The sequence below is a fragment of the Peromyscus eremicus genome, chromosome 4, assembly GCF_949786415.1.
Source record: "Peromyscus eremicus chromosome 4, PerEre_H2_v1, whole genome shotgun sequence".
Taxonomy (NCBI): Eukaryota; Metazoa; Chordata; class Mammalia; order Rodentia; family Cricetidae; genus Peromyscus; species Peromyscus eremicus.
In genome coordinates, this window is record NC_081419.1 from 141,100,488 (window position 1) to 141,124,806 (window position 24,319).

At 50.7% G+C, this 24,319-nt stretch overlaps 1 protein-coding gene across 1 annotated transcript in view; it reads right to left on the reverse strand.

Annotated features, from left to right (window-relative positions):
• Window positions 1-1,484: 1,484 nt before the first annotated feature.
• Window positions 1,485-24,319, reverse strand: part of Ube2v1 (ubiquitin conjugating enzyme E2 V1) — a 28,395-nt gene continuing 5,560 nt past the window's right edge. The window contains exons 2-4 of the mRNA XM_059261953.1: window positions 12,190-12,338; window positions 4,496-4,621; window positions 1,485-3,121 (exon numbers count right to left, since the gene is read on the reverse strand). Of these exons, the coding sequence (XP_059117936.1) occupies window positions 2,975-3,121; window positions 4,496-4,621; window positions 12,190-12,338 (422 nt within the window). The 3' untranslated portion in view covers window positions 1,485-2,974. The remainder of the gene's footprint in view (window positions 3,122-4,495; window positions 4,622-12,189; window positions 12,339-24,319) is intronic.

Below are 24,319 nucleotides of genomic sequence, written 5' to 3' on the forward strand. Positions count from 1 at the left end.
ATAGGTTAACTGACTATGGCTGCTGGGAGACTTCACATAAAATTTTGCTTCTACACCAAGTTCTGGTGTTCACTGAGCCCACGTCCCAAACCTGAAGACCTTCACACAGGTTCCTCTCAATGATGGCTGCCAGCAGCAGCCACAAGGCTGGCTCCAGCTTGAGGATCTGTCTCCCGAGCCTTGCAACAACTGGTGGGCATCAAGGGACCCATGTAGACTCCTGGTGGTGTCACTTCTCAAGAGACCGTGATGCTTCTGAGAGCTCTGCTTAGTGGAGGGGACCCCAGGACTGACCCCAAGTCCCTTACCTGGCAGTGATGAGGAAGCAAAACAGATTCAAGCCAGAGGGAACTTGTCAGCATCCTCTGGCTCCTTGGGGACCCCCGAGGGCAAGGGCAAGAGGCCATACAACACAGGGACCTGTTGGCAGGCACCAAGCGCAGAGAGGACAAGGTGGTCATCCACCTGGGTTCTGGCAGAGCCTTCTGGAGGGTTGCCTGTTGGGCTAGCCCAGCCTTTCCCCTGAACTGGCCAAGAGCCAGAAGGGCATTTCTGCTCCTGCTGCACAGGCCTGTCTTTGAACTCAGAGCAGGTCTACGGGAGCTCAACTCCTGAGACAAGGCAGCTAATATGTCCCTACTCCTCGCATGGTGACAGCTGTGGATAAGCTGCCAATTTTCAGATCAGGATTGTTTGTAATCTCACAGCTATGACAACACAGTATTTTTACTTTTGGCATCAAAGTCCAGCCAGCACAGGCTCTCCCCAATGAACAAGGAGCGAGAGGATTCCAAAGCTACTTAAGCCCACTGAGGCACGTTGGGTTCACCGATGGATAAATAGCTGGGGCCTTGAACTCCTGATCCTCCTGCCTCCACCCCTAAAGACGAGGATCACAGGTGTGCACAACCATGCCCAGCTATTTTTTCTCTCAGGGTCTTTATAGGTCGAAGTCCTGACCTTGCTGCCTCCACCTCCCAAATAAAAACCTTTAAAAACTGTTTTTTTTTTGGCTGGTACACACCTTTAATCCTAGCACTTGAGAGGCAGAGATAGGCAGATCTCTGAGAGTTTGAGGCTAGCCTGATCTACAAAGCAAGTTCCAGGACAGCCAGGGCTACATAATAGAGACCCTGTCTTAAAACAAAAACCCCACATCTTTTGAGACAGGACAAACCGGTGTACAGGCCAGTCCAGGCTACTGCTTGCTTCTGACCACTCTCGAATGAAGGGCAAACCTCACCCACAGATGCCCCTGATGGGTATCACCAAGCTAACACCACTGTGCCTGGCTTTGATCTCACCAAGTGTCGAGGGATCTATCCCTTTACTTCACAGTGATGAAGAGCCTGGACTTAGCTGTAACACCCCGAGTGTTCTCGCAGAAGGGTCAAGCCCGCTTCAGGCATCATGCAGTTCCCAGAACATCTAAAAGCATTTGACCCTCCTGCTGAATAAGCCTGGCGGAAAAAGGGCACAGCCTGCTCTGTATCAATGCACACTTGTTTATTACAGTAAAATCAGGCAATGTCTGACAACACGCTGCTTATGGAACACTGTTAAACTTGACTTACAGGATGCCTCGCCCGGACAGCTACAGTTTGCCCCAGAAAGATCAATGGCCACACCAGCCACTTTTCAGACCTGATAGTTGCCGCTTCAACAGGTGAATTCACATATATGCTTCCCCCCCACCGCCAAAAAAAACCCAAACCCAAAATAACCCTTGCAACACAACGAATTGCCTTTATTTCGGTATGCATCCACATTTCAACATTTAGTGGTCCTGAACAGAGTGGGGAACATGGCGACGAGCCAGGAGGCCAGGCCCACCGATCTAAAACCTTGTGACACAGAGCTCCTCCAGGTCCTGGCGAGGGTCTGAGGAGCAGCAACACTGAAACCTGAGTCCGCAGGGTCAGGGGCTCTGTTCAGCTGTCAGGCTCCACATAGACCTGATGGTGGCCAGGGAGCCCCGTGCAAACCTCTTCAGTGTGTGAAAGCAAAGCGATTATGAGAAAAGGAACCGACTCAGAACCCTGTGCGCTTGGACTCTCCGCATGGCCTTTCTCTAGGCGTTACCACCAAGGCCCCTGAGCGCTGGCAGGTTTGTGGCCCCGTGACTGCTCTGTTCACCTCGAGACCTGAGCTCAAAGTGCATCGGCTGATGGTGGCAGCAGGGCTGAGGACCCGGCACCCCCTTCCCAGGCTGGTAGCAAGTGACCGTGTGGTCCAGAGCTAAGTGAGGCGGCCAGGCTCTTCCCACCTCATCTGATGGCTTCTGGCCACAGCCACTGTTGGGTGGTGATGGGCAACAAGGGAGTTGAGGAGGAGGGGAGAGCAGCACCCCTTGATAAAGGTGGGGAGACGGGAAGCCCTGAATCCTCACCCACGGCCAATTTCTGAGGGAGGGGAGGGTTACAATCTAAGCTTTGGCCAAGGGTGGGAGTGGAGGAGTGGGGGGGACGATGGCTTGGATGGGGCATCACTTAAGACTTAAGAAAGCAGGGGTGCGGCCAAGGCACCCCCAAGCCCAGCAGTAGTCCCACAGCTGCTACCTGAAGCCTTCTTCCCATCTAGTCTAAGGGCCACCACACAGCTGTGGCAGGAGGGCGGGGCGGGCAGAGGCAGACCCAGGCCAGGTGTCAGCAGCAGGTGATTGTGTGACGTGTCTGTTCACAGTTGCGTTAGCTGTGCCCACCGCTCCCAAAGGAAACCGATTTCAACACACCTTCTTGATCCCAGAAGTTCAACCAGGCAGCCAGCGGTTACACTCAACAGAGGATGGTACACAGCACAGCCTATGTATTTCAAATGGACAAGAAATTAGTATCAGAGCCGTGTTCCAGGATGGAGTCTCAGTGGAGCCTTCTCTCCAGTCCTTTGAGGTCTACAAGATGAATCTAGAAAATTCACTACTGTGGGAAATGAAGACTTAGGTTGGACTGGGGAAGGGAGGCCGGGGCCTTGGTGACTAATTGCTGTAACACTGTCCTTCTGGCGGCTGTGGTAGCTTCATGTTCTCTTTTGACATCATCAAGCGCCGAAGCTCCTGCAGGATGACTTTGATGCTGTGAGAATTCTGCCACTTGGCCAGCACTGCCGTGGCCCTTGGATCCACCTGCAAAGAGGCAAACACCAGATCACCCCGACTCCGTGCAAAGCTTCCCCAAGGTGGGTATGTTGAGCCCACACAGCTGCATCGACACAGAGGCCATGCCAAGCTGCCCTCCCTGGCCTGCAGCCAGTCTGCCTCCTTTTCTGGGTCCCACCCAGCACGGAAGAACCCAAGAGCTTGTGGCACATGGGGAGATTTAACCTGGCCACACTCGGGCCATCCTGATGGACCAGCACCTGGGCACCCACGCCCTGTCATTTCTCCACTATACACCAGGGTGGGGCTCACAGAGGGGGGAGTGGCACCCAGGTCTCTCGGTCACCAAGGGGTGGGTGGCTCTAATGCAGTAACACACTTTTGACAGGTCATTTCTAGTTCTCTGGCCCACCTTCTGCAGACTTCAAGGACAGAGGCTGCGCACGGTGCCCCCAGGCCTCTGGCAAGCAACATACAGACTCAGCGTTTACGGCTGGAGCGTGGCTCCGTGGCAGATCTCCCTAGCCTGTGGAAGGAAGGCCCCGCCCGGGCTTTCTCTGTAACAGTGCTGCAGCACCGCCTTCTCAGGACAAGGAGTCCCACCAAGGAAGAGGAAACGGTAATGCAGGAGGAACAGCCCCTGCCACAGTGCTTGGGACCACCAGTGAGCCGAGCAGCTGAACCACTCTGGCATGGTGAGCTCCACTCTGAAGGGCCTCAGTGTCTTGGGCATCAGTCTGAGACCTGGGAACGCTCTGGTTAGAAATTCTGTTGTCAAAATGCACTTACAAAGTCAGGTTCTACCAGGCAGTGGTGGCTCATGCCTTTAATCCCAGCACTCGGGAGGCAGAGCCAGGTGGATTTCTGTGAGTTCGAGGCCAGCCTGGGCTATAGAACAGGATCCTCTCAAAAAAATAAGGAAATGGGCTGGAGAGATGGCTCGGCGGTTAACAGCACTGGCGGCTCTTCCAGGAGACCCGAGTTCAATTCCCTGCACCCACATGGCAGCTCACAGCTGTCTGTAACCTCAGTTTCAGCGGACCCAACACCCTCACAAGGACATACATGCAGGCAAAACACCAATGCTCATAAAATAAATAAGCAAGCAGCAAATATTAAATTATCACATAGCAGTGGTCAGGGTCCATGTAAAGATGTGGGAAAGGTCATGCCTCTGCCTCAGTTTCTGCATTTCCACCTCATGGTGTCACGAGCACTGAGCACTGTTATCTCAGTGACAGTCCAGGGCTCTGGGAGTGAGCTCAGAGGACTGACAAGACACAATGGAGGCAGCCCTGCCCTGCGCGGCAGACACACTGTGATAGCCTGCAGAAGATAAGGCAGCAGAGCGCGGCCCCCGCCCCCGAATTCAGCAGGGCAGTCGGGGCAGGACGGACTTACCACTCCGTTTGAACTGCTCACGCCGCTCATGTTGACTTTTGTTACAAATCTTACAGATGGGGGTGCTTCTGGGTATTTAGGCCCACATTCTATTTTAAGGCTGTATATTCGGTTTTCATAAATTGTCTGGAAAAAAGGGCACAGAGATGTCAGTTACCAAGAGCTAGAAGTACAACTTGAGACACCGTTGCCCTCCGACTGCAGTGTGATGGTGTGCCTGTGTGGACAGATGGAGAGCACAAGGCCCTGCACTGGACCCCGAGAAGTGAGCAAAGGACCGAACAACAAAGCTCGTGGTGCTTGGGTGTAAGTGTCACCAAGTCCAACCCTCTGTCTCTTTTGTAGTCATGGTAACCTGAGAAGCGACCAGCATACAGCTGACACAAGCCCACCAGTGACAACATCAACCTGAAATGCCAACGTGGCTGGGTGTGGTGGTGCGCACCTGGAGTCCCGAGAGTTCAAGGTTCTACGTAACTACACGGTGACTTTAAGGCCAATCTGGACTATGTGTGTCCCTATCTCAAATAAACAAAAATGCCAACTGTAGGGTTGAGGGCTGTGGAGACAGCTCAGTGGGCAGAGGAGCTGGTCATGCCAGCCTGTCAAGGCGGAAGGAGGGAAAAGAGTACACCGGTGTCTGCTGGGCTCTACTCACCTAGTTAAAAAGCCCGTCGTGCCTTCATGAGAACACAGGCCAGGCCAACTCCGCACCAGCACCACTGCCTGTAGTGTTCAGCAGTAAAGCGTGCCTGGGGCCAGGCCCCATCCGCACGACATTCACTCCGACCGGAACCACCACACAGCTCTAAGACCTGGCTCAAACAGCATGCAGCCCTACTCTGTGACCGTCAAAGATCACCGCCACAACCTCTCCCACAGGAGCTGTGCCCTGGACCAGGGCCCCCCTTCTTTCCCCAGCCCTTCTCAGGCGGCAGTGCCCCATCCTGGAGTCTTGCATGCACAACAGTTGTTCCTGGCAAACAGTGACATCTACTGGTCTCCGGGTCTTTTTAAAACCACTGGACACATGTTTAAGAAGCCAGGTTCTTCAGGTCACTACTCATCATGCACCTATGCAAACCATTCTCCTGATAAGCTGACTAAGCCAGTGTTCAAACACGGTCTTCCCCCCTCCCCCCTCCCTCCCTCCCTGGGAGCACTGCCATTCATCACCTATCCAGCATGGTCAACCAAAACCTAGCTGCAGGGTCTGGGTGGAGGAGTGCCCTAAGAGCTCACGGTTCACATCGCTGAGGTCCCCAAGCCTGCAGGGTTAGTCCCTCAGCTCTCAGCACAGGCTCCATCAAGACCCATAACCCCCAGGGGCATCCAGGAGAAGCCAAGACAAGACTGCCGAAGTACAAAGTTCCAGCCAGGTAAGAGCTACAGAGTGAGGCCCTGCCTCAAAAACAAACAAACAGAAAAAGACCCACAGTAAATGAAGGAGGAGGGGGACCTCAGAGCAGGCCACAGCAGAAGACTGCAGCTCAGTTCCAGCCCCTACATGGCCGTTCGGTGGACACCAGACATGCAGGCTAAGCACCTACACACATAAAAGGCTGGCCCTCTCCAAAAGCCAGCAGCTGGTATGTGGCTTGCTTACTTGTACAGGGTGTTGGGTTCCATCCTCACCACAGCAGAAAACCCCAAACCAACACAACTATGTGCTTCATTAACGCGGTGATGGGGTTTCTTCTGCAGAGATACCTACATCTGTGCAACGGGGATTCTTAACACGGCACCTAGCCAGGTATGGTGGCACCTGCTTGTGATTCTGCCATTTGGAAGGCAGGAACAGCAGGCACGATGAAGACCAGCCTGGGCTACATACTGAGACAGCCCCAAAAGAAAAACGAAAAGGGTTTTGGAGGGTTGGGTATAGTGGCTTATACCAGTCACCCCACACTTGGGAGGTTGAGGCAGGGTCTCACTGTAGCCAGGCTAGCCTTAACTTGACTCTTCTGCACCAACACCGAGTGCTGGATTGCACAGTGTGTTCCTTTTACTATGTGGCATAAAATGATTTTATACACAGCTTTTGAGCAATATGTTGGGGGAAAAAAAAACCCAGGAGGAAAAAACAACCTACCAAATCCACAGTGAATTCTTAGCAGAACTTCAGGTAACACATTGTACACCTTTACATTTACAAAGTTGGGCACATGGACTCCTGCTTTTAACCTCAGCACTCAAGAGGCAGAGGCAGGGAGATTGTTGTGATCTACAGTGAAACCATGCCTTAAAAAAATACAAATAAAAAAAAAAAACCTAGCAAAAATAAATGGGCAATCTGGGCCAGGTGGTCCAGGCCTGTGACTGAGGTATTGTCTCAAAATCAAGTAAGAGGGCTGGGCTCTAGCTCAGCTAAACAGCACCTCCCTGGCATGCAGGGGGCCCTAACATCAGTCAGTCCCCAGTACTAAAATAAATAAGCAAAAAGCTGAGTCCCTCACGGGTTCTATTTAGATACTGTGCCAAGGGCCAGTGAGCTGATCCAGCAGGTAAAGACACCTGACATCTGAGCCCAATCCCTGGGACCCAGAGTAGGAAGACGCTTCAGAGGAGCCTCTGACTTCCACATGCACACTGAAATGCACGCATGCAGGTGTGTACACATACATAGGTAAATAAACTTTATTATGTGTATATATAAATTTGTGAACGTGCGTGCAGTGTTCAGAGACCAGAGAGGCCTGAGGTGAAACTGCAGGGCCCTGAAGCAGCATGGAAGCCAGGATGGAATCCTGGTCCTCCATAGTAGCAAGCACTCTAGCTGCTGAGCCCTTCTCTCCAGCCCCATGAATAACTAAATGTAAAAAAAAAAAAAGGTTGATTGTAAACACTTTGGATCTTAGCACTCAGAAGGCAGAGGCAGGCACATCTCTGTCAGTCTGAGCTGACACAGTAAGTTCCAGGCTAGCAGTGACTGAGATCTGAGATCCTATCTTAGGCTTTTTGAGACAGTTTCCCTGTGTAGCCTGGCTGTCCTAGAACTTGCACTATAGATAGACCAGGCTGGCCTCGAATTCACAGATCCACCTGCCTCTGCCTCCTGAGTGCTGGGATTAAAGGTGTGGGCCACCAGCACCCAGCTGAGACCCTATCTTTAAAAAAAAAAAGCAAGGAATTATGTCAGAGCAAGGTGGGATGGTACATACCCATAACGCCAACACTTAGGAGGAGCTCTAGACCAGCCTATACATAAGACCCCAACTCAAAAACACCAAGTTGGTTTGTAGTTCCAGAGCACATTCCTTATGAGCATAGAGCAGATCAGTCACACCAGGAACCTAGAAATAGTTGCTTTTATGGCTTTGTTTTTAACATCAGAAAACCAAGTTAATCAAAACCACAGGGATGCCAGGTAGGCTTATGACAATGACCCAGCTTTTGGGAGGTTGAGGCAGAAGGATTGCTCTAAATTCCAGGTCAATTGGGCTGCAGAGACTCTAAAATGTCTCCTAAAGCAAAACAATGAAGGTATAGGTTTTAAAAGGAGAACAGGGTGGAGAGATGGCTCAGTGGTTAAAACCACTGGCTGCTCTTCCAGAGGTCCTAAGTTCAATTCCCAGCAACCACAGGGCAGCTCACAACCATCTATCATGGGATCTGATGCCCTCTTCTGGCATGCAGGCATACATGAAGGCAGAGCACCCATACATTAAAATAAATACATAAAGCTTAAAAAAATAAATAAATAAATAAAAAGGAGAACAGGCTGGGTAGTAGTAGCAGACACCTTTTAGTCCCAGCACTGGGAGGAGCAGGCAGGCGGATCCTTGAGATCAAGGCCAGCCAAGGCTGTTAAACAGAGAAACTCTGTCCCCAAAACAAAACAAACAAAAAAAGCAATACCTCCCAGCCAGGCAGTGATGGTGTGCATGCCTGGTGTACTCCTGGCACTTGGAAGGCAGAGGCAGGTGGATTTCTGAGTTTGAGGCTAGCCTGGTCTACAGAGTGAGTTCCAGGACAATCAGGGCTACACAGAGAAACCCTGTCTCGAATAAAACATAAAAAACCAAAACTAAAACCCAAACCACAGGAGACAAGGAAGGAGTCAGTAACAGCGGGACAGGCTGGACAGCAGCCGCCTCCTCTGGCAATGCCAGTCCTAGGCACACCCCCTGAAGAAGTGCAAACAGTGCTCTACACACACTTCCACCACTGCCGTCAGTGCCCGCCCCAACGCTACGATGACGACAAGTGGGTAAAGCACACAGGCACACCCAGGATGGCGCTCCCCCCGGCAGTGCAAAGGCACAGAGTAGCGCAGGTGCCAGCCTATCATGAGTTCCTACACGGTCTTTAATAAACCCCGAGCCAGATACTGTGGTAAAACCTGGAAGATCAAGCCACCGCCACGTCTTACCTCTAGGACTCCTCAGCCTAAAAAAGCTTCAGTGCCTGTCTCCTCACACCTTATCTATCTTTCTCCACCCAGCTGGGATTAAAGGTGTGCACCACCACTGCCTGGCCTCTATGTTTACTCTAGTGGCTTGTCCTGTTCTCTGATCTTCAGGCAAAATTTATAGGGCACACAATATATCACACATGCTATAGGGCTTTGCCAGAAACAGATGCCTTGGAATCAGCAGCATCACATGCCTGCAGCTCAGAGTGGGAGGGGAAGAAGTCACCGCTAACAGTTCCTTTTTTTTATGGTTGAGGGGAAGGTTTTTTGTTTTTTTTGTTTTTTTTTTCGAGACAGGGTTTCTCTGTGTAGATTTGCGCCTTTCCTGGATCTCGCTCTGTAGACCAGGCTGGCCTCGAACTCACAGAGATCCGCCTGCCTCTGCCTGGGATTAAAGGTGTGCGCCACCACCGCCCGGCTAAGGGGAAGTTTTTTATTGTAGAGGCATCAGGAGTGTGCAGAGCAGGGAGAGAAAGTGTACACTCAACATGGCCTGTAGAGTGCGCTGGGCAGTGAGAAGGGAGAGAGACCAGGAGCGCGAGAGAGGAAGAGAAGAGACGACCAAGAGAGGGGGCCAAGAGAGAGGGGGCCAAGAACACACAGCTGAAATGGCAGGGTTATATAGGAATGAGGAGCTGGGGGAAGGGAAGCCTATGAGCTGGAGCAGTTCCCAACAGGTCTTTAGAATGATGAAAATGATACGATGTGAAGCGACAGATTCTGGGGTGGCCCTGTTAACTGGATGCCATTCATTTATTCATTCATTCATTCACTCACTCACTCATCTCTATGTGTTTGTGTGTGTGTGTGTGTTGAACATCACCGCAGACTGGGGCCCTAGACCATAGGAAGAGGATGCTTGCTGAGTACCAGCTCTCCACGCTCTCTTCCTGACCGTGGATGCAGTGTGACCAGCAGGCTCCTTTTGCCAGGTATTGTATCAGAGCGCTGAGAAAAGTCCAATAATAAAAACTTACAATTACACACGTCACGAGCACACTCTAAAACAAGCATGGGGACATCCACATACTCTCAGTATACCAGAAGCAGAGCAATAGACTCTTGAGTCTGAGGCCAGCCTGTACTACATTATTAAACTGTATCTTAAAACCAAGGAGTGGGGGCCAGAGAGATGGCTTAGCTGTTAAGAGCCCACACTGTTCTTGTAGAGGACCCACTTGGTTCCCAGCACCCCGACCGGCAGCTCACGGCCTCCTCTTAAGTTCAGCTCCAGTGGAATCCAATACCTCTTGCTTTCTTGGACATCTGCAGATACATGCACATACCTACACCAAACACGCATAATTAAAATAAGAAAGCTCAACAGATATAGCCCAGTGGTAGAGACCTGCCTGCCTTGTGCAAAGCTCTAGGTCCCAGCATTTGGGAGGCTGGGGCAGGTAGATGCCAAGTTTAAGGCCAGCCTCGTCTGCAAAGCAAGATCCTGCTCTATTTTTGAAATGGGGTCTGGATATGTAGCCCAGGCTAGCCTACAACTAATAGTGATCCTCCTGCCTCAACCTCCCAAGAGTTGAGATTATAGGTCTGAGCCACCACCTGGCTCAAGACCTTGTCTTAATCAAAAGATGTGCAGGCATGTCTGGGGTGTGGCTCAGTGGCATGCTGCATGGTTTGCCAAGCAAGACTCTGTGAGGTCCTAAGATAGCTTTGTAATACCGGCTGCATTGCAAGTGCACACATTAGCTCGTGCAAAGTCCTCAGTACGTTAGCAGCTCTTTCAGCTCTCCACCCCTTCAGGAAAGGGTAAACTCAAGTTCAGGACAATCCAAGGAGTTTTTGTTTGTTAGAGACAGGGTCTTGGTATGTAGCTCAAACTGCCTCAAGCTTGCAGCATTGACGCCTCACCTTTAGTTCCCAGGTGTGTGCTGTACACCATACCCAGCCTGCATTTAGGCAGAACAGAGTATTGTCAGGATCATTTGCGGGCTGTTCGAGATTTGTCTGTGCAGCAGCGGCTCAGAGCTGCACAGGCTCTGCTCTCAGGCTGCTGAGCCTGGGAAGCAGGAAAGGCCCCGCAGCTGCCTGACCCCGAGCCATGTGCGGGCACTCTGGGAAGAAGGACTCTCTAGAGGCTGGATCCTCTTAGTAAAGAAGGATCTGCAGAGCCATCTAGCTGTGCATCCCCAGTACTCCAGAGTCAGGAAGCTGCTTCTCAGGGAGAAGGGAAAGGGCACAACCAGACCGCACACACTAACTAACTCTCTGTACTGGCCAGCATCAGAACTGTGAAAATGACTCAGGAAGACACAGTAAAGCCCACGGCTGGTCGTTCCCCAGGAGCGTCAACAACCCTCGAAGATGAACTTCAAGTATCCGAAAGCTCCCGAGCCTGAGGCAGGTGTCAGTTCCCAGTGCCCACAGCTGGAGTCCTCCTATCTCCACAGTGCACAGGCACTGCCTTGCTCAAGCTGAAAAGGAAGGGAGCTGTCACCTTAGGCACAAACACACTAGACAGGTCTAGCCACATTCAGGCCACACCTCCCAGGGGTCATCTGCAGGAGTGTCCTATTCTAGGGTCTTTCCTTCTCCCAATTCTCTCTTGCATCAAGTAGGAAACATCTACCACCCCAGTGCTGACCAATGACAACTCAGCTTCTCAAGTGGGCAGGGAGGAGCAAAGGCTTGACAAACAGACCAGGCTGGAAGGTGCCAGCTCTGTGACTGGGCAGGTGACCTCACTCCTGGATCAGCTTCCCCACCTGTGACCTGGAATGTGGTCACGTAGGAGGACCTGACAACAACCTGTGTGCACTAAATACACTTCTGGAGGGCTAACCATGTATCCTCAAACACAACTGGCCAGGACCTCACAAACCAGAACTCTCACTGGCCCTGGTTTTTTGAAATACCTTTGAACCCAGCAGAGCTGACAGGCAAAAACAGGCCCTGTGCTCAGTGACGCGCAGTACACAAAGGCACGGCACAGCTGGGCAGTGGTGGCCGCTGCCTTAGGAGTGTTGCTGGCATTCCAGGTGCTCAGAGCTTGTTCTAAACGTCAGCTTGGAGCTCAGCAAGCTCCAGGCCAGTGTCTACACTGTCATGGAAATTCACACTACTGACTACACAGGATTCATTTACCCAAGATGGTGAGACATCACCAGAGGGGCTCAGACGTATAAACTGAAACTGGCCAGAGAAAGAACAGCCACATTTCAGAAAACACCATGGGTGAGCGTTTGCCAACAAGGCTACCACTGATTTACAAGGAGGCACAGTGAACTTAAGACAAGGACAGTTACAGCCATAGCTTGGTGCTTACTCTTGGAGGCCCAATTATCATCCCTGTCCATCTTGTAAGTGTCATGTCTTCGTCGTCCTCTAGACCCCAGCTAACTGTGCCGTCGCCTACTCCTTTCTGGCCTTCTTCCAGCTCTTCCAACAGTCGGAAATTTCGAGGGACTTTTACTCCTAAAACAAATGGAAAGAAATTCAAGATGCTAGCAAGTCCAGGGGGAGTTGTAAGCCTAGAGCAGGCTGCTCAGTGTCGCTGTCTGAACATAAGGGCAGCATGCATGAGGCGCCCACAGCGGTCTCACCTGCAGCACACACTGAGCTCTGGGGAGTCGGTGCTCAGCCACCCCAGCCCTGCCATACACCCCACCCCAACTCCCGGTCTGGATGCTGCTTCCTTCGGCTGTGAGAGCTGGCCAAGAGGAATGCCAAATGCAAACTGCAGCCTGAGACACAGCACTTTCTTTCACCGGGTCCTGGTATGGCATATTTTGGAGATGCTCCTGGCTGGGATGACTGGTGCCCTTAGAGGAAAAAGCATTGTATCCCATGAAATGCTGTCCCTACACATGGCTGTCAGCAGAGGTGCCAAGGGCAGGCTCTCAAGGCTTTTCCATTCCAGAAGTCATGGCTCCTCTCCTCGTTTGTGAAAAATGCTACGAGAGGCAGCTGGTTCTGACTTACATGCCAGGTTTAACTAGGTACCTAAGCTGGGCCTGAGGCTTGAGCACCTCAGGTCAAGCAAGGTGTCTTGCACAGAGCTCAGGCTTGGGGGTACAAATGCCAGCAGTGGCAGCTGACAGCTCACTCCTAGACTCCCCTGCAACTTTCCCTGAGGGAAAAAAAAAAACCTCAGGACCTACACGAGCCACAGGCTCTCTTTGAACACAGAGCCTCACTTGCCAGACTCCAGGACTCACTGTAGTACAGTGAGGAAAGGATCCCAGGAGACCAGAAGAGCTCCTGGGATGTGTGGGCTTCCTGATGTGCAGGGCACAGGCCAGCATTAGCTCACCTGCCCCATCATGGCAGCCATGCCATGGGCGCTGGGAGACAGACAGGCAGAGAGCAGTGCCTGTGTCCCTGGAGCCCACCACCCTAGGGAGGTGTGGAACAGATATAATAAGTGAATTGTATACAGATAGGGGGTGACGGGTCTCAGCTGAAGAGTGGCTGAAGGGACAGCATGCCCAAAGTCTCCAGGTCTGACATTTCTTAAGGCCAAGGAGCAGAGGAAACAGGGAAGCCAGGGCAGCAGGAAAGGGCTGTGACAGTGCAGCCCCTGGGGAACAGGAGGCCACTGGAACTCTCAGAGTGACCGGAGTCCTTCTCCCAACTCAGACAGACCCCAAGTGCTATGAGGGGGCATGCTGAAAAGGACCAGTGGCCATGTGGCGAGGAGCAAAGGTCCCAGCGTGGACAGGAATTTTGTCAAGTGGCCTGTGGTGTGAAAGAGAGAGAGGTGAACTCTAGCACCCCCAGAGGTGTGGTGTGAGCATCTGGGGCAGCTTGCTCATGGGGCAGGGATGGAGTACTTCATCCTCCAGGGCCACAATTACTAGGAGTGACTTATTGGGCTGGGCAGCAGTACAGGGCCTAGCAGCGGAGAGGCCCTGGGTTCCATTCTCACTACCACCACCAAAAAGAGTGACTTCTTTACGGCTGGGGCGCAGTGCCCGTGCCTAGCAGGCACTTGCCTGCTTCTATTTCCAGCACACAGAATTTATTTAGGGAAAATAACATTATCCTAACTCCCATTTACAGTAACAGTGACAGTGAAGTTCCTTTTTAAAAAATTGTGTTTGAGCTGGGCAGTGGTGGTGCACGCTTTTAATCCCAGCACTCTATGGGAGGCAGAGCCAGGCGGATCTCTGTGAGTTCGAGGCCAGCCTGGACTACCAAGTGAGTTCCAGGAAAAGGCGCAAAGCTACACAGAGAAACCCTGTCTCGAAAAACAAAACAAAACAAAACAAAAAAAAATTGTGTTTGAAGCTGGGAATGGTGGCACACACCTTTAATTCCAGCACTCAGGAGGCAGAGGCAGGTGTCCTCTGGGTTTGAGGTCAACCTGGTCTACAGAGTGAGTTCCAGGACAGCCAGAGCTACATAGAGAAACCATGTCTAAAAGAATAACTGTGCACATGTGTGTATGTACATGCATATACCTCAGGAGCTGTCCACTTTGGTTTTTTTTTTTTTGAGGCAGGATCTCTCAGTGACCTGATGCTCACTAATAGACTACAATGGCTAGCCAGCGAACCCCAGGGATCCTGTCTCTACCTCCAAACACTGAGATCACAGACCATGCCTGTCTGTCTGGCTTTCTACTTGAGTGTTTAAGCTCAAAACCGGGTCCTCAGTCTTACAAGGCAGTATCACCTGACCCACCCCAGGGACAAGTGTGCAACAAAAGAGCCATTTGACTGAAAACACTAAATAATAGCACATGTGGTCTTGGTGGGGGGGGGGGGGCAGCAAAAGCCTAAAAGCAGACTTGACTCACTGGCTTGGGAAATGCCAGCATTTGTCCCACTCAGGAGAGCCAGCTGCACTTTCTGGCTGGTGACGTCCTACAGCAAACACAAAGCTAAAAGATTTAGACATTAGAGGCAAAACGAAAACACCACAATTATTTTGCTTAGAGTTAAATAAAAAGGAGGGGGAGGATTGGGAGATAGCTCATTGGCAAGAGCACTTGTTCTGCAAGCATGAAGACTTGAGTTCAAATCCCCAACACCCATGTAGAAATCAGGGCATGGGTGAACATGCCTATGTGCCTATGACCCCACCACTGGGGTGGAGTCAGGAGAGCTGCTGATTGGAAGACTGTGTCTCACAACAGTTAAGCACACACTAACTAGTCCCTGCTCTGGCTCCTGTACCGTGTGCACGGGTGTGCTTGCCTGCATACTCATGTGCTTGCATCCCTCCAGAGTTAAATCTAACTACTACTATTGTTAGAGAAAGGGTCTTCATATGTAGCCTAGGCGGCCTCAAACTCAAGAGATCTGCCTGCCTCTGTTTCCCAAGTGCTAGGATTAAAGGCAAGTACCACCACATTTGGCTACTCTGAATTTCTTTATTAGATTCATGTACATGTAGGTCAGAGGGCAGCCTGCACGAGCTGGTTCTCAGGGGTCAAACCCAGTCTGTCAGCAGGTGCCTTTAATTGCCGAGCCGTCTTCATAGCCCTTAATCTCTTTTATTTTTATTTTATTTTTTAAAAAGATTTACTTATTATGTATACAGCGAGTGTTCAGCCTGCAGGCCAGAAGAGGGCACCAGATCTCATTGTAGATGGTTGTAAGCTACCATATGGTTGCTGGGAATTGAACTCAGGACCTCTGGAAGAACAGCCAGTGCTCTTAACCTCTGAGCCATCTCTCCAGCCCCCTTAATCTCTTTTTAAAAAAAATCACATATATAGCTGAGTAGTGGTGGTGGCACATGCCTTTAATCCCAGAAGCAGATGGATCTCTGAGTTCAAGGCCAGCCTGGTCCACAGATTGAGCTCCAGGCAGCCAAGGCTCCACAGAGAAACCCTGTCTCGGGGGAAAAAAAAAAAAAAAAAAAAAGAACAACACACATATAAGTGTGTCTGTGCACGTGAGTGTGGTGCCCACAGAGGCCAGAAGAGAGATCCCCTGGAGCTGGAGTTACAGGCAGTTGTGAGCCTCTAAATCCAGCACTGGACCAAACTCATGTCTTCTGCAAGAGCAGTATATACTCTTAACCACTGAGCCTCCTCCCAGGCCCAGACCTAAATTTAAATGTTTAATAATGATACAAACTTGGCTGTGAAGCAAATGACTGCACATCACTCTGGGCTGTCACCTAAGTCCACAACAGCAGGGACGAATGACCAGAGAGCACCAGTCACACTGCTAGACAGCCACCACCACCCCAATCTGAGGGGCTTCAGTGCCTGCCCAGTGGGCACGAGGCCTTGGGTTTCAACCCTATCACAGCAAAGGTAAGAGAGTCACAGACTGACTCCTGCTCCTCCCGAACTCAGAAGGAGGCAGCTTGGGACTCTAAACCAACCTACAGACTCCCTAAGACATCATTAGGATACAGAAAGATCCTAGGGACACACCAGCAGGAATCAACTTACAAGCAGAAAGGAAGTGTCTGCCAGGCGGTGGTGGCACACGCCTTTAATCCCAGCACTCGGGAGGCAGAGGCAGGTAAAACTCTGTGAGTTCGAGGCCAGCCTGGGCTACAAGTGAGTTCCAGGAAAGGTACCAAAGCTACACAGAGAAAGAAACCCTGTCTTGAAAAAACAAAAAAAGGGGAGGGGCCTCAGAAGACATCAGAGGGCTTGACTCTGGACTTCCTGTCTCTAGAGAGAGAAATAAAATTTGTTTGGGTATTGTGTTATAGCACTTCAGATGGTGGGAGATAACTCGGGAAGGAAACAGACTGAGATGTCAGCAGAGGCATCTCTGGATACAAGGACTGTGCATAGTTTCCTCCTTCCTTCTGGCCTTATAGTCCACACCTACATTATCTTCCTGCCTCTGCCTCCTCAGCTGAACTATGGTGTGTGTGAGCGCTCCTGTGTGAACACGGCACTCCTGGCAAGGTTCCACCACCTGGCCTTTGCACTTTCTAGTCTCTGAGGACTTCTTCAGACAGTGTTAAGACAGACTCCTTCACCTTCTCTGGGAACTCAGTTCTAAGACACTTGAGCACAGTAATCTATTTTCTTCTGTCAGGCGGGGACCAGCGAGCTGGCTCAGCATGTAAAGGTGTTTGTCACCAAGCCTGACTATCTGAGCCTATCCCTGGAAGGCATGTGGTAGAAGGAGGGAAATGACTCCCACAAGGCGTCCTCTGACCTCCATATTCATGCCCACAAACATATACCACAAGTACACCACCAGCCCTTGGTATCCCTCTCTGCCTCACCTCATACCATTGAGTCCAAAGTATCCAAGCAAGTCTTTTTCTTTTCTTTTGAGACAGTCTCCTATAACCCAGGCTGATCTCAAACTCAACACATAGCCAAGGACGACTTTAAATTTCTGATCCTCCAGCCTCAGCCACTAGAATAACTGGATGACAGGCCTACACTACACCACTATTCCTGGCCAGCATGTTACTTTCCAATTTGTCCCCCCACCTTTTTTTTTTTTGGTGACAGGGTCGCTCTGTGTAGCCCTGGCCATCCTAGAACTCACTATGTAGACCAGGCTGGCATTGAACTCACAAAGATCTGCCTGCCTCTGCTGGGATTAACAACGTGTGCCATCATGCCCAGTTACAACACATTTATTTTCTAAACTTTTTTTTTGGGGGGGGGGTTTCTCTGTGTAGTTTTGGTGCCTGTCCTGGATCTCACCCTGTAGACCAGGCTGGCGTGGAACTCACAGATCTGCCTGGCTTTCCTCCAGAGTGCTGGGATCAAAGGCGTGCGTCACCACCGCCCAGCTAAACAAGTTTTAATTCACAATAAAATCTTGATTAAAAGAAAAGTTTTGGGGAATAGTAACAGCTGGCTAAGATCAGGAGTTAGGGCCACGGGACAGCTCATTTTGTCTCTCTAAAGATGCACTGAACAGGATCCTGCACTCACCATGTGCACTCAATCGGTACCAAACTCACCCACTGTGGGCTGCAGTGGAAAGCGGTCTAGGCTCTTCACCTTCATGCAGCCAAGTGAAGTGGCTGATGCCTGCCATCCCTGAGTACTCTGGAGGCTGGTATAAAAGGACCAGAAGTCTAAAGATAATCCTCAGCTATTCTGGGAGCTGAAGGCCACCCTAGACTACTCAAGACCCTGTCTCAAACAACAGAATCCCTTTAAACAACATGTTGGGTGTGGTGGCACACACCTTTAGTCACAGCACTCCGGAGGCAGAGGCAGGTGGTTCTATGTGAGTTTAAGGCCAGCCAGGTCTATATAGCAAGTTCCAGTCAGCCAGGGCTACACAGCAAGACTTGGTCTCAAAAACCATCAACACAATGGTACCCACCCTCACTCAGTGTGGCAACCCTGTGTCTGCACCATGCCAGACAACACAGGCAGCAGGGAAGACCATGGAGTGTCAGTACATAGAGAACACCCACATTCAAATGTAGCCAACAGGAAGAAACAGTGAGAAAGAGGATCTACTGCTGAGCAGCCTTCCTAATCACTGATGCTGACAGGCTCTCAAGTGACAGCCTTCGGCATGGAAGCCCCAATGACTGGGCCACCTCTTAAGGGTAATGTGTGGGGAGCTGCATGTGGCTCTGAGGAGAAGCACAGAAAAGGTAAACCAAGTCTCTGGACAGTGTCAAGTGAGCCAGTAGGCATGGCCCAGCTTCGGACTGCTTCTGCCATGACTCAGGATGGGTGTCTGCCAGGAGAAGAGGAAGTGACAGACACCTGCCACCAACTCTCCGCAGGCCTGGCAGGTGGTAAGGAGGAATGCTAGACTGAGCCAGAGGGTACTGTGCACCACAGTAGGGGGAGGGGGGAGGTACGTGGGCAAGCGTTTATGTGTGATGTCACTCCTAGGTTACCAAAGGGGCAACACTTCCACCTCTCTTCTTGGACTTGACAAGCTTCAGATACACACCAGATGAAAACCAAAGCTGGTATGGCAACACAGGCCTGCAACCCATGCGCTCAAGAGGCTGAGGCTGAAGGCTTGGAAAGTTCAAGGGCTAGCTGGGCAACTTAACTTAGTGAGCCCCCCTCAAAATATTTCAAAAGTAGAAAGTGGACTGAGGACATAGTTCAGTGAACAGTGTCCTACAGCCTGTGTGAAACCCTGGGTTTCGCTCTCAGTACCAGAAAGAAGACAGGCTTGGTGGCACTTGCCTGGGCTACAAAGGGATACACCTCCCCCCCGCCCCGCCCCCAAGGACTCAAAAGTAAAAGACAAGTGTGCAGAGCATATGACGGCTGTATGTGCCAGGTAAGCACTTCACTAATGTGTTCCACTGCAGCTACCAGGCACCCCAGAGGCAGAACCAGGGACTGAGAGCGGCATGGACTGCTCTTTAAAAGGGCAGATCAGAGTGCCACCCACGCTCCCACCAATGAGAATCAAGAGACCTGAGGCATCCTCTTTCTGCAGATTAGATGCAGGAGCTGAGATCAGTCAAGAGTGTGTGAGTGTGCATGTGTGTGCAGTCTGTTTACAATAGTCCTGCTGTAAGCTGAGCACTTTCCCTCGGCCCAGTACAGCAGGGGTCACAATACTCTGACGTCTACAGAAGGAGTGAGCCCAGAAAGTTCTGTGGGGATGATGCCTGGCACATGGCCACCTTGCTGTGTGTGGTACCCCCTCCCTCAGTACAATGTATGTCTTCCAAATACCAAAGCAAAACAAGCCCCTCCTGACCCATACCCTCCTCACAGCTCAGCAGTCACAACCCTAAAAGGCCATCCAAGCAGGAGTCTCATCTGTGGCTCTATTTGAACCTGCCACCTGGTCATTCACATCAGGACATGTTGCACCAGGACATGAGTCCTTGGCCAGATATTACAGTCAGTCAGTTCCATGACCCTGCCTCAAGATGCTAGCTTTTCTCCTTCAGCTCCTGCCTCTAAGCTCAATCTGGCTCCTGAATCCATTCCCTAAGCTCTTGATAGGAGTTACTGCTCAAGTGCTTCTCCATGAGCCACAGGCCCCAATAAACTGACCTTCAACTTCCAAGCCAACAGGCCTCACCCACCTAGAACACTTCCAAGAGAACCCACTGCACTCCTCCCCAAACTCCATCATCTCCTGGCTCCTTCCATCTCAGTCCGGTCTTCTTGCCGTGCTTATCACCTCACTGGTGACTGCTGGGGACCCTGTCTGTTCTCCATGGACGATCCTTTAAAGGTGAAGCGGACACCATCATTTCCTCCCATTACAACTGGGATTTGCCCCACTGTGCCTCCCTGCTGCCACTACAGCAGCGGCTTTTCAGGCTTCCAGGGGAGGTTTGTCTTGCTCCAGCCTTTGTGCTCGCTATAGTCTCTCCCAGGGCGCGGAGGGCTGGCTAGTTACGAGTTCTGTCCTTGCCAACATGCACTCCCTCCCTTACCTCTTGCTCAGCAAATGCAAACTGACTGGACACTTTCCACACATCTGTCTCACCCCATCTGAGCACACCTCCATGAACGTTCACTGTCTTCTCCAGCAGGTACTTGATTTGTGCTGACACGCCCTCAGCCCTACAAAACTCTAACAGATTTCTGAAAACGCATCCAGGAAATAGTCACAGAACCCTTAAAAGGGAGTCTAATTATTATTTTGGGGGGTGAGGACAGGGTAGCCCAGGCTGGCCTTGAGCTACCTGCCTCCACCCCCAAGTCCTAGCATTACAGGTGTGCCTACCATGCTTGGCTTGAGAATCTTATCAAAAGGCTATGTATGGATTTTAAATTAAGCAAAATTCCGTAACATATGCAAACAGAACAAGCGTAAGAGCTGTCAATCTTCCCACTGAAGAGGCCAGCAGCCATGCACCTTGACCTCCTGCCAGCCCTGCCCCCACACAGTACTTTCTCTTTCTGTTTCCTGCTTTGTCTTTTTCTATCTCACTCCATCTCTGCACCTTTCAGACAGAGCTGTGACTCATTCAACCTGCCCCTCCCCCAACTGGCCTTCTGTCTGGCACATGATGGTGCTCAATAAATGCCTCCTGGATGAATAGCAGAATCATCTGCTCATACTGGGAACTCCAAGTTGACCGAGACCAGAACACTGGGTAATGACATACAACTGAAGCAGCTGAGTGTCTTAATTTTATTGTGTGTGTGGCGGTCAGAGGACAACTTGTGGACACAATTTTCTCCCTTTTACATGGGTTTTAAATTCACGTCTCCAGGTTTAGCCAGCAAATGCCTTTATCCACAGAGCCATCTTGCTGGCTCAATCTCAGTTTTGTCTTTCAATTACATTTTACTTATTTTGTGTGCACCATGATGCACCTGAGGAGGTCAGAGGACAACCTTCAAGAGTTGTTTTTCTTCTACCATGCAGATCTTCAGGGTTAAATTCCAGTCACCAGACTCTGTGGCAGGAACCTTTATCCACGAGTCATCTCAGAGTTTTTATATAAAGTTTGGTAGCTTTTAAAATTACTTCGTTTTACATGCATATGTTATGTTTGGGTGTACTGGTACCACAGCTGGCCCGTGGAGCTCAGAGGGTAGCACCCAGGAATCAGTTCTCTTTACCATGTGGTCCTGGGATTGACCATCCTCTGCAATCCATTCCCAGCCCCCAGCCTAGCTTGTAGCTCTGGTTGGCCTGAAACTTACTATGTAGACCAGGCTGGCTTTGAACTCAGGGTTTACCTGCTCCTGCTTCCCTAGTGCTGGAATTAAAGGCATATGCCACCACACCTGGCCCAGCTTTTAAAAATTTGTATTTAGTTTTTTGAGACAGGGTCTCTTTTCTAGCCCTGGCTGTCCTGAACTTGCTCTGTAGATCCACCTGCCTCTGCCTCAGCAGCGCTGGAATTAAAAGGTGTGCACCACCACAGATGGTCCCAACAGCCTTCCTCTGTTCAAAAGGTCTAGGAATCTGAGGGAAACTTTTTTGGGGTGGTGGTGGTGGTTGTTGAGGATTGAACCCAGGGTTCGGCACATGCCAGTCAATGACTCTACTACTGAGCTAATTATCTCCAAATCTCATTTCACCCCCCCACCCCCACCCCCACCCCGGTTTCTCTGTGTAGCTTTGCGCCTTTCCTGGAACTCACTTGGTAGCCCAGGCTGGCCTCGAACTCACAGAGATCGGCCTGGCTCTGCCTCCTGGCCTCATTTCACTTCTTTTGAGGCAGTATCTCACTAAAGTGTGCAAGCTGGCCTTGAACTGCCTCTATAGCTGAAGCAACCCTTCAACTTCTGATCTTGCTGCCTTGCCTCTCCAGTAGTTGGGTTGGTTTACCAGTCTGTGCCACTAGGCCTTGCTTATTCTTTTTTATATACTAAGGGGAACTGGTTCCTCACCAAACTTCACAAGAGAAAAGGCTCTTTCCTGTGCTGGGCTTGAGCCCAGAGCCTCTCCAAGCACTGCACCCAGAGGATAATGCCCAACCCCTAGAGAGGCCTCCTCAGAGGAAAACCCATGAACGTGTGTCACTGCTGTCCCAAGCCTTTAGAAACAGCACAGGAAGCTAACACAACTAGTGTTGTTCTGTCTACAAAGCACTGAAATCCATGTGGCCTAAGGGCACCTCAGTCCCAGAACCTCAGGGCATGAAGTCAAACACAGAATGAGTTCAAAATCAGACGTGTAGTTATGGCAAAAAGTGAAATCTAGGACTGGCAAGCTGGCTCAGTGGGTCAACGCCCTTGCTGCCAAGTCTGCCTCCCTGAGTTCTAGCCCCGGACCCCAAAGAGCAGAAGAGTCAACCTATGCCAATTCTGACCTTCACCCCTGTGATGTGGCACATATAACCACACAAAGTAAATGAATGTAGTAAAAAATAAAAACAAAAAACAACTGAAATCCAGGTATCAGCAATATGGCTCAGAGGGTGAATGCACTGTCACCAAGCCTGACCTCGAGTTCAATTCCTGAAACTGACATGGTGGAAGAGAACCAACTACCACTAAGTTGTCCTCTGACCTCCAAAAGTATGCCACAACACATGCCACCCTCCAAAGAAGAAAAGGAAGAGGAGGAGGAGGAGGAGGAGGAGGAGGAGAAGAAGAAGAAGAAGAAGAAGAAGCCGGGCGGTGGTGGCGCACGCCTTTAATCACAGCACTCGGGAGGCAGAGCCAGGCGGATCTCTGTGAGTTCGAGGCCAGCCTGGGGTACCAAGTGAGTTCCAGGAAAGGCGCAAATCTACACAGAGAAACCCTGTCTCGAAAAACCAAAAAAAAAAAAAAAAAAAAAAAAAAAGGAAGAAGAAGAAGAAGGAAGAAGAAGACAACCAGAAAGACAGACAGACAACTGCAGGTTGAAAAAGCATGAATGTTTGATAGTTTTACATGATGTCCTATGGAAACACTGAACACAGTAATTCGAAGAATAGAAACATTAAATCTCGGGAAAAGGATTCTGGGGTGTGCGTATACTACCTGCAATCCCAGCCCTCAGGAAGCTGAAGCAAGGAGACTGCGACCTGCCAGGGCTACACAGCACAACCCCGTCTCTAAAGCAGACAGAATATTCAAAGGCTGTGAGTTCAGAGTCCGGCACCATCCAAAGCCAGGTGTAGCAGTGTGTGCCTGTAATCCTAGCACTTGGGGGGTAGAGGCAGAGGCCCAGGAGTTTGTGGTCATCCTCTCCTTTACAAGTCAAGTTAGAGGTCAGTCTAAGATCATGAGACACAGCCTCAAAAACAAACTCACAAAAAACCCAGGTGAGTCAGGCAGATCGCTAGGAGTTTGAGGCCAGCCTGGTCTACACAGTGAGTTCAGGCCAGCCAAGGCAACACAGACGTGGTGGCACAAGTATTTGACCTCAGCACTTGAGAGGTGGAGGCAGTGATCTCTGAGTTTGATGTCACCTAGAACTGCATAGTGAAACTGTCTAAAAAATAAAATTACTTTTTGAGAGCCTCATTCAGGCATATGTAACTGCAGCACTAAAGAGGCTGAGGCAGGAGGATTGCCACAAGTTCCAGACCAGCCTGAACTAAAGAGTAAGATTTTGCCAGGTTGTGGTGGCGCATGCCTTTAATCCCAGCACTCAGGAGGCAGAGGCAAGTGGATCTCTGTGAGTTCGAGGCCAGCCTGGTCTACAGAGTGAAGTCCACACAGAGAAACCGTCTCGAAGAAACACACACACACACACACACACACACACACACACACACACACACACGCAAGATTTTGCCTCAAAACTAATAAACAAATAAATAAAACTACAATACAAACACCTTTGGAGAACTGGGGACCACAAAGCTATGGTATGGTTCTGGCAGCCTGTGTGTCCTGCCCAGCAGAGAGGGACCCAGGCGGCAGGGTTTTGGTTTTTGTTTTTAATTTAATTTTATTTTTTCGCTCTTCGAGACAAGGTTTCTCTGTGTAACAGCTCTGGATGTCCTGGAACTCACTTTGTAAACCAGGCTGGCTTTGAACTCAGAGATCCAACCACCTATGCCTCCCAAGTGCTGGGATTAAAGGTGTGAGCCATTACCACTCAGCTCAGGCCCTAGTTCATGACGGTGGACTTCTGGGTCCTGAGAGACTAGCTGCTGGCTGGTTTAGGTCC